Raw genomic sequence first — 10,774 nt, 5'->3', positions numbered from 1 at the left:
GAAAGTTTTCTTAAAGTTAAGAGGGACACGTGCCCCCCACCCACCATGCAGTCCTCCAATATGTCAGTTCAACATACATATATAAGAAACCTATACTCCCTTTGTTTCAAATGTGAAACTGAATGGATTATTAAAAAATAACTAGTTATTAATATTATTGATTTATTAGATCAGTTAATCTTACACAATTATGTGTATTTAAAAATCTATCAACAATTCAAAATATTTAAACAAAATTATGAAAAGATTACCGTCGAAGCAAAACTCAATTTAACTCTCTAATACAGGAGTTTAAGATTACCGTCAAAGCAAAACTCATTTTAACTCTGGAATACTGAAAGATGCCACAATTTTGTGAGAGTTGCCACATAAATTGGGAGTGTATGTGTTTTTTGCTGGTGGTGGAATTAAGACCTCGGTCAGTATCATGAAAGTCAACAGATAATGGCAAGACATAAATTGGAAAATAAAAACATGATGTAATGTACCTATAGTAAAATGAAAAGCTTTTCTGGCATCCTCATTTAATTTTCACCACAAGTATATAGTATTAGTCTTGTTTTCAAAATGCAAAGTAGCTCTGCATAAGATATCTGAATCATGTTGATCTATGAACTTCATCCAACTCTTATTCCAGAAAAACTATGTAATAATACATACACACTCGTGTTACAAACGACGAAAGTATAAGACATGTATACATGCAATCATCTAACTATACTCCTATATGACATAATAGGTAAATTATTCCTTTCTAGTAGTGAAGCATCTTCATTTACCTTGCCATAAGCCCATAACACACATTGAACACAGTTTGTCAAGAGATAGAAAGGAACACTAGCGAATAAATTAAAACGCGGGCAGAGACGAACCTAGACAAACTTGTCTCTTGAAATTGACCAACTTAATGTAGCAAAGTGGCAAACCAAGATCATAGTGGCATCTAAAAATTACGAGTCGGGATCGATTTTGTCCACAATATCAACAGGAACAACTGGGATAGAATCCCACCACTCTTGTAATCTCCTATTTCCTTTCTCATTTTGCTTGCTTTTCCCTATCTTTGATGCTGCCACAAAGCCATATGACGCCAATGCCATGAGGATGAACTTAAAAGGGGCCACCACTAAAATCACCGCCGCGACGACCAAAGCTATCATTACCATATCTGCATGCTGCAAATTCATGGACCAATTCAGAATTTAAATCAAAGATATTTTCAACCTTTAAAGCTCTTAGCAATAAATACGAAGCTTAAACTCATTTACATTTGAGATTAGGAGTTGAATGAGACTTTTGAGATTAGGAGTTCAAAAGTTGATATTTCTTGAAATTTTGAGTGGTTTTCGTATATATATTATGCTTCGCGTAAAAGCTTTTGAGTTTGGTTGAACCCGTAAAAGCAATGCTATGTCCATTACAGGCTTCAATTACCTATAAATAAAATTAATAAAGGACAGAGGGAGTTGAAGCATAATACAGGGCAAAGAAACAACATATTGTAGTACCTTTGGAGCTTTTGAAACCAATACTGACCAAATCTTTAGTATAATTATATTCATCGTTTGGATCAAGTCATAGACACTTCTCAACCCCTGTTGAGCCGACACTATGCTTTCCATTGTTGTCTGATCGGATCCGGTGTAGACGACTATTCTGTGGACCTTATCCGGTATCCTTCTCCGTCTAGCCCATATCATTGTACCAACAATTCCCAATAAGAGAGCCGCTATTGCCTTACCGACCCACTCGCTACATTCACAAGAATCCGTTAGTTCTTTCCAGACTTACTAAACAATTGAAGTTAAGTATTTAACATCAAAAAACATAGGCAAGTAACATAGCAGGAATAAAGAAACTCACTTGTAAATAACTACCATTGTCGTCACCACAAGAATGGTACTGGATAATGGCTTTTCCCATGTAAAAGCCTCTTGAACATGGGGAACTAACTTTTTCAGAGGTTTAAGCAGACCCTAGGGAAAAATAAAACATGCTTTAGCGTAACGGATATGCAGCGTAGAGGTACATACACATATTAAGAACTCTATGATTAAGATTAAGCGATGCATACCACTCATAAACCACATTTGTTTCAATTTTGTAATTCATTTTTCGAAACAGCAGATATGCGTTTCCCTCAAAACAGAGTAGCAACTTACCATAAGAACCTGGACGCTATTGCCGATTCCTTCGTCTTTCAGCTCCTCAACCGTAGCTTTAGCCATTTGGATTTCCTTCGCTTCCTCCCTTGACTGATCAATAGCACTCTCCAATGACGAAACGTTGTCGACTAGTACTGGCGAAGTTACGTTGTCATTGATTTCTTTTTTGATATCTTTTAACTCTACACTGGGAACAAACAGTTGGGAGACATTCAGTCTCTTCAAGATCGAGCTTGCACTACACGGATGTCCAGCGTCGACTTTATTCAAACTCTCAGCAAGCTCTTTAAGCACGTAATCTCCCTTCGGCAACTCATCGAGCAAGTCAAAAATTAAGAAATTCTTGGGAACCGGAGGCGATATCCTAAGCATTTCTCTAGCTGCATGTAGCCTAATGATCCCCAATATTGTTCTCGCGTGCATTTCCCACGACTCCAATGGTGATTCCACATTGAACTTCCGTAAAAACCGATGCAGTAGCATAATTTCCTTCACGACAGCAAGCCAGTGGTCGCGTCTCGTTGAGCTCGTCATTTCTGGAAATTCAAAAATGACCCCTTCTTGCCTAAATGGAAAATACAAGTCATTATACCATTATCTTGCACATAAGGTTCTCAAAAGCCACATAAGCAGGATATGTACTACTTCCTAATCCACCATAAAGTTTTTCAAATAAATTTAGCTGAAATTGGTAATCCCGGAAGCTTTTAAGAAGACAATTATTTTTTTATAATGGTGATGTTGGGGTCCAGCATACGCACACCTCAACTAATTCCACAGTGATACATTTTGAGATCGCCATTTAGCACATAGGAGCATATGGAGCCTTTGTTTCACAATTAGGTTCTTGATTAGCATATTGTTAAGGGTAATTAGGCTTCTATCCTAATTGTTCCAAATAACACTAATTTTGGGTCTAAAATTCTAGCTTTGATTCCCTTGTTTGTTTTCAATTCCGTGTTCTTGATTTAATTCTGTATCACACGAGGAACCTGCTACCTCCTAACCAGCACAGGTACCGGGTAACTCTGTGTTTAAGATGACAAGTACATGCTTCCCATGTCTCTAGTAACCAAAAAGGCAATTTAGTCCCTGAGAAAAGCCAGAGTACTTAAATAACTGGTGCATCATATTTAGAAGTCATTAAGAGTACTTACAATTCAGATGATTCATAAACTATGGCTTTGTCGAACAGAGGAGCACCCCATGGACCCGTGGCAGCTGTCTTGACACTCTGTTCACAGTCTTTCGAAAGATCGAGCTTAATAGCCTCTTTATAAGAGAGAACTCCAGATGCCTCGAAGTAGAGTGCATAGTTTGTTAGTGTCAGCCTACCTAGAAACAAAAAGTCCGTTAGCCACTAAAGCGCGCCTAGAATAATCCCGTGCCACGTGACAACATAAACCACAGCAAAAGGCAAGAGATACCAGGCCAACTTGTGCCTCCAATGTGGCGTACTACTCGCTGCGAGCTTGCAGTTCCTTCCACGTGTAGTATAAACTCATTGTCTGCCATTTCCATGCCTGCTGGGGTCGCTTGTGTTTGCAAATGCTTCACACATCTAATCAACGAAGAAGTAAGAATCACCCAATCAGTCAATGAACTATGCTTGGACCCCAACAACTAGTTTTCTTCCAACAAAGAAAGAAAAGCAAGAAATGAGAATTACTTTTCGATCTCTTTCAGGAACATGTCATAAGCAGGATAATGAAGTCGATTTTCTGTAGATGCTGTCAGTGTCTCAAAAGTAAATCGTCCATTTACAATATCAGCTACTAAATGTACAAGTGTCCCCAGCCACAAGAATGCATCCTCTCCGACACTTGGTTTGTTGTCAACCTGTCCAATTAGTAACTCTCAGTAAGTGGACGAAAATGTACCATAAGAATCTAAGGTACAATGTGAAGATTTCGTGTAGGTGCCGATTATATTTGCAATTTCTTACAAATATCTAAAGTTGAGTGTTACAGAAAAGAGATACATATCACTTATCGCAAACGAGAGGAAGTATTTGAAGCTACAACTGTTCAGTACTCATAATGTTAATGTTTATTGAGTAGCACAACGTGACAAAAACCAATTCCAAGTTAAGATACAGATTCCTTACAAGGAGCGGCATGACATCTGAGTAGAACAATGGAATGTCATCTTGTTCTTGAGGCACTTTAAAAGTTGCTTTCCTCTCTTCTTTTTCTTTGGCCACGCATTCCTGTATTATGAAGGAGAAACATTCCCCACAATAAGCACCCTTTCATAGGAAAAGAAAGCTTGTCAAACTTATAATTGGAGCGTCAACAGGAAACAGCTAAATCCTTCTCATTCACTTCACTCAGAAACAGAATCATAAGCAGAATTACGATATCCTATCCCACTATATTTACAAGCAAAATTTCGGTGTTCAAGAGTAATTATAACAGAAATATGGATTAAGATTTGTAATACACCAAGAAATGTATTAGCATCTGCTATAAACTCATAAGGGTATTTATCTTACACTCAGCAGAAAAATAGATATTGCCGGAAGTAAAAACCTCTTCATGGATATAGGGTCACAAATTTGATTAATTTCCTCAAAATGAGGAAGAGTCCAACTATTCTAAAGTAATGATGCCCGTATTTTCTCAGGACTGAGCCGAGATATATTTGCCTCCAGACTCGTCCACTCCGGACCTCCAATTTATACCTTTCTTTTACAGGTAACTATTTGAAACTAGTGTATATTAAGCATGAAACATGTTCAAGTATAGAGGTGACCTGTTTTTGAAGCTTTAGTAAGAAATATACGATTATTATAAAGAGATGACCTTTCACTCATTACCTCAATATCACAACACAACAAAGTTATTCATACAAGCATATGGTGGCGAGCGAATTAGAAAGCATACACAAAATCAAAGCTATAGTCAAGACAGAGTCATTGGACAAAATTAAAGCAAAGCAAGGATATTAACTGAATGTGTCTCTTCATCTGCCGAACTAGGCATTTCCCATGCTAGCATCATATCAAACGTGATCCGGCTAAAGGAACCATCGACCAACGTCTCCTCCAATTTACTGCATACGTCGGTGAGAGCCTTTGAGCAGCAAAACTCCACTAACTTCCTTGAATAACCCTCCATTTTAGGCTCCCATCCAGCCTCAAATTCATGCACTAGTTCATCCACTGAGGTGCTCAACCTCCTGGGAGGAAATATCTATCAGTAACTCTCAAGCATTCACATTCTTTTTATGTATGGTGTAAGAACTCAAAATTAAAGACGAATCAAGAAACTAATTAAACTACTACCTCCGTCAAAATTTACGAGATGCATGAAATTTAAGGGAAAAAAAGCTTTCGGAACTTCCGGTCTAAAATATGTCACAAACATTTATTTGCCTATAAAATCACGTAAAATGCGAAGTCTAAAGTAATTATTTCTATAGTGAAAATGTGTCATTCCTTATTAGGCAGGAAATGGGACAAAGAGAGTATCTGATGTGCCACAATGAGAAAAGAATACAATATCAGTTGCATGTACAAATTCAGAATATGTGTTGCATAATAATGAGGCACCAGAGTTCAATCTTGGCTCTGTTTCACTGGTTACAGATTTATAGCCCATTGGGTTAGACTTTCAAAATCTGCTTATTTTGAAAAGTATATTTTGTCAAATGTTGTTCAAAAAGTAATTTTGGAAAATAACAATATATGTTTAGCTAATCGATATGATAAAAAAAAAACTTTTGCAATCGATATTTCGATATGATCAAAAAACTTTTGCAAATACTAGAGCAATAACTTATGCTCGGACAGGGTTCTAAAAGTACTCCCAAAAAAAGAAAAAGAAAAAAAGGGAATTTTTCAGCTTCTACTGCGAGTGTACTTATTCTTTTTCAATAACTTGGTCAAACACCTCATCTCTCTCAAATAAGCATTTTCACTTCTCAAAAACTTCCTCTCAAACAGCTACTCCCTCCGTCCCAAAAAGATTGTCTTCGTTTCCTTTTTAGTCTATCCCAAAATTATTGGCACCTTTCTATATTTAAAAACCTGTCCCAAAAATATTAGCACCTTTCTATATATAAAAACAATTTAATTTTATGAGATGATTTACAGCCATACGAATATCTAAGGCTTGTTTTGAACCACACATTTCAAAAAAAATTCTTTATTTCTTAAACTTTGTGCCAAGTTAAATTAAGATAATCCTTTTTAGACGGATGCAGTATTAGTCTAGTAGTAATGCATGTTGAAAACTTTACAAAAGCAAAAGGCAATCGAATGGTACAATAATACTCAAAATTCGGATAATTGTTACGTTCCATTAGGTACGAAATCACGGATCCATATTGTACTTTTATTAATAATCCTAGTAACTCCGAAGAATTAGCACTATTTTTTCCCCAATTAGCAGCTCTACTTGATGTGAAAATTCGCGTTCATTTGTTTCAACTTCAAACATAGGTAACTTTTGCTTAAATTCTTGTATTTATATAAGAAAATCCATTAAATATGTGTGTACATATTTAACTGCAAACCCAATAACTAAAACAATCGATACATTCGTTGCTAAATTCAGAACACATAAATTCGATGTAAAATTCAAAATCATAAACTTGAAATGATGGCAAATTGGCAATATAACACCAATAAATAAAAATGCAAGAGAGAGAGCAAACTAACAGAGCACAAGTATGAAGGACATCGTTGGCAATGGAAGAAAGATGCTTCTTCTCCATGTTTTAATTAAAATTTTGATTTGATATCACTACTCTCCTTTGCTATGTACTGTGTTTAATCACTACCAATAATTCATTCCTTGGTTTTATAAATTTCGATCCTATATTAGAAAAAAAGAAAATTTGGTGATGAGCGTTCTTTGGGATCACTATGGACACGTGTTCGACATGCAACGACTCATGTCCTTATTCAGCGCAAACTCAAGTTTATCATCGTTTGAACCGGCAGCTTCTATTCCTTACTTCAATTTTTCTATCAGATATTCCATTGGGAACTAAAAAAGAATAATAATTATTTTTTTATTTTTAAAAATCGGAATAAAATATTTAATGAAAGTGTTGTCGGTTATTTTGTTGATGGTTTGTTCTTTAAAAAAAAAAAAAATGAAATTCATCTATCGGTTCGTCCAACAAATACAGTAGAAAAAAGTCTTCAAAAAAAAATCGATACGAAACTTTTCTTCTGTCGGACGATGGATAAATACAATCGCAAAACTTATACTCTTTGTTTTAAAATGTTTATCTGATTTTATTTTGAACAGAGTTTAATAGATTCTTAAACCAAAGATAGAATGTACCTAAATGTCTATTAATTTTATGGTCTTAAACATGCCATGTGAAAGTTGGAATTAAAGAATTGTCAAAAAAAATGAGACACTAATTTTAAAATATACCCAAAAAAAAAAAAAAGTAAGACAAACATTTTGAAACGGATAAGCAAACGACCCCTTGAGGTACTACAACAGGCAAAAGGGAACAAATATGTTGAAGTCATTAACAGATAGGGCCTCGGACCGAAATAAAAAGTTCTTCTATTATCATTTCACATTATTTAGGCATTAGTGGAAGGATCATGACACTTACGTTGTCTACATCCACTGTTTCATTGAACCAATCGTAGGATATTGATTGAATGTTCTTGGATAATGTACCATCATTAATTTTTACAAACGGGTCACAAAGATTTAATTTGCTAACATTAAAGGTCCAATTTGAGGGACCTATATTATATCGTACTCCTCATAGAATGAGTGTCATTTTTTTTTCTTTCCTATTTAAGAGTAAAGTTGACTCGTCTTTAAAGATAAATTAAATTAGACTATTAACTCAATAGCTTAAAATTAAAATTTTGATATTCACCAATCATATGTGAAGTACTATAAGTTATAATTTTCTCATGTTAATATGATGAAAAAAAAATGAATTCTAAAATGTTGGTCAAAGTTCACATAATTTTAATTTCGAGAAGCGAAATTAAAGAGATTCATAATTTGAGACGGAAGGAGTATCATTATCATATCATATAAATTGAGAATAGATTAGGATTGGCATAGTTCACTCTCACTGTTCTTGTGAAACGGATTTGCCACTTTGATTGTCTTTTGAATCTCACCTCGTACATTGTCAAGCTGTTGAGAGATATTAGTGCTTGGACGTATATTCATGTACTTGTAAAGATTCTTATCCACAATACAATGTTACAATAGTATGCATGAACCATAGTTATATCGGCGAAGGCTCAAATATGCCCCTAACCTTTGCGAAATTGCACACATATACCCGTCGTTAAAAGCTTGGCTCGAGTATATGCCCCCAACGTTTTTTTTTTTTTGCACCATATCTGCCCTTATGCTAACGGTGCCCACAAAAACTCGGGTCCCCCTCTTTTTATAACCCGTACCCGATGCCCCACCCGCACCCAACAAATTAATACCCAACGTTATTTTTTTTCTCTCGTTTCACTCTCTCTTCTTCACCTCTTCTTCAATGGAGTTTTTTTCCCCAAAAAATTAGGGTTGTAAATTCCTCTTAGATTGAATGATATTTTAACTAGTTTAGCTTTATTGTTTGATTTTGCTTATTATTTCTCTTGAAATGTCCGAAAATTCGAGCTCGTCAACTGGTCGGGTTTGTGGTTGTGGAGTTGCTGCACTCCATTTGACTTTGTGGACTCCAAATAACCCCGGTAGACGCTTTTTCAGGTGCCATAAGCCCGATGTAAGCTAGCTCTTTTCTTTTTCATGGTGTAATTTGTTTTGTGGTTGATTTTGATTTTTTTTTTTGTTTTGCCGTTAATTTTCTGTTTGTCGAAGGCATTATCTTGTGGATACTGGGTATGGGAAGACAAAAAAAATTCAACAAGAGCTATCCAAGTGATCAACAAATTGAAATGTGAAAAGGATGCTCTCATTAGTGAAAACAATATTTTGAGGAGTGAAAATGATGTGCTTATTAAAGAAAACAAGTTTTTGAAGGATAAAGTTGAGTTTCTTCAACTTGAAGCTTTGAAGGAAATTGTGGATGAACTTGAGGCGAACTCTTCAACAATTCATAATGATGATTTTAAGGAAATTGTTGATGAACTTGAGGCCAATTCTTCAACTATTGATAATGTGACTTTTAAGGACGTTGTGCATGAGCTTGAGGCTTCTTCTATCGATAATGAAGATTTTAAAGAAGTAGTGGATGTGGTTGATGCTTCTTGTATTGGTGGAAGTGTTTGGAATTTGTCGGTAAAAGTTTATGTTGTATTATTGTGTTGCTTTGTTTGGTTTGTGTTTAGTTACATGTTATGAGGGAAGATTTGAAAAATTGATCTAATGTAAGGGTTGGAACATTTGGTTTGTGGCTTTAGTAGTTCTGCTATTTAGATGCAATGCGATGTAATGGTTTCGTTGCTAGTGTTTTGATGTTAGGTAATGTTTTCGTTACAAGTGTTTTTGATGTTAGGTAATGTTATGTAATGGTTTCGTTGCAACTCTTTTGACGTTTGGAATGCAATGAAAGTTTGATCCCTAATGTTTTTGTGTCTTCATGTTCTTGTTCCTTTATGGTTTTGTTGCAAATTCTTATTGTAATTAGGATCTTTACTTCATAGCAATGTCTAAAACACTTGCATCTTTACTTCATCTTTCAAATTTTGTTGCTAACATTCAAAGCGGAAAGAGATTACATAAATGAAACGGTTACTTAAATAGAAATACGGAGACCTAATCCTCTATTTCTATGATTTCCGTCTCAACATTAACAAAAGAAGGTTATGCGCTCTTCAACTTCACAAGCTTGAAAAACTCCATTCCTATTGTCAGGTTGTTAGCGTCGATAAATTTTTTCCAACCATTACATAAGCGCTTGTATCTGCCAACCTTGTACTTCATGTAGTGCGCACCACCGTCGTAAAGCACGACTACTTCACGGTTGTATCTTGGTAGAAATTGGAAAACATCAGGAGGAAAGATGAAATCGTCATTTTCGACGTACGATTTGGTTAATTTTTTGTCAAACGTCACTAGAATGTCGGTCATTTTTGTTGGAGATAGGGCTGCCTAGAATGGGAGAGACAAGATGGATTCTGTGGGGTGTGTTAACAAATCTGAGCAAGGGCCACTAATTTATAGTGCATTGTGAGTTATTATCTTCACTAAATAAATGAGTAATTGCCAACATCTAACCCCCTAACCAACTATTTAATGGTTTGACCACATAAATGTCCCTATCTACATGGTCAAAAACTTGACACTGACAATGTTGAAACCAACATCCAACATACATTCATAAAGGTTCAAAGTACCAAGACCATAACACGTCTGAAACTGCCACTGATATTCATATTCACATTCACATTCGCATGAAATTCATATTCACATTCACATTCACATTCAACCTGAAATTCATAATCACATTCACATGTCAACAGTCGACATGTCAAATGCGTCAATGAATTCATAAAAAAAATAATCTGCTACAGCAGCTAAGATAAGCTTAAAGGTTGTCCATCAACCATCATTAAACATTTGTCCTAAAAGGTAACCAAAAAGTTGCAACACATGTTATACTCCAGAATCTAGTACAACAGCTGCATTCCCTTTTGATCCAATCTTCTTCCTCTT

General features: G+C 35.5%; 1 protein-coding gene across 2 annotated transcripts; it reads right to left on the bottom strand.

The window, feature by feature from the left end:
* Window positions 1–607: 607 nt before the first annotated feature.
* LOC132067667 (uncharacterized) lies at window positions 608–9,605 on the bottom strand. Of its 2 annotated transcripts, XM_059460963.1 has the most exons (11): window positions 8,893–9,605; window positions 6,829–6,872; window positions 5,117–5,345; window positions 4,273–4,374; window positions 3,835–4,004; window positions 3,593–3,726; window positions 3,323–3,500; window positions 2,163–2,730; window positions 1,864–1,976; window positions 1,509–1,752; window positions 608–1,175 (listed from the first exon to the last, which is right to left on the bottom strand). In XM_059460963.1, the coding sequence occupies exons 1-11, from the start codon at window positions 9,073–9,075 to the stop codon at window positions 951–953; spliced, it is 2,190 nt and encodes a 729-aa protein (XP_059316946.1). In that variant the 5' UTR covers window positions 9,076–9,605; the 3' UTR covers window positions 608–950. The 2 variants fall into 2 exon arrangements, with proteins under 2 accessions (XP_059316946.1, XP_059316945.1); XM_059460962.1 differs by lacking the exon at window positions 8,893–9,605 and having other exon boundaries at window positions 4,273–4,413; window positions 6,829–6,988.
* Between the last annotated feature and the right edge of the window lie 1,169 nt (window positions 9,606–10,774).

This window comes from Lycium ferocissimum, chromosome 8 (genome assembly GCF_029784015.1).
Source record: "Lycium ferocissimum isolate CSIRO_LF1 chromosome 8, AGI_CSIRO_Lferr_CH_V1, whole genome shotgun sequence".
Classification (NCBI taxonomy): domain Eukaryota; kingdom Viridiplantae; phylum Streptophyta; class Magnoliopsida; order Solanales; family Solanaceae; genus Lycium; species Lycium ferocissimum.
This window is presented reverse-complemented; position numbering and strand designations above follow the sequence as displayed.

Coding starts and splice junctions, on each gene's coding strand:
- LOC132067667 (XM_059460963.1), bottom strand. CDS start 9,075: ATGAGAGCATCCTTTTCACATTTCAATTTGTTGATCACTTGGATAGCT. Junction 4,375..5,116: donor CAGATGAAGAGACACATTCA/GTTAATATCCTT, acceptor TTCATAATACAG/GAATGCGTGGCCAAAGAAAA. Junction 3,727..3,834: donor TTCCTGAAAGAGATCGAAAA/GTAATTCTCATT, acceptor TTCGTTGATTAG/ATGTGTGAAGCATTTGCAAA.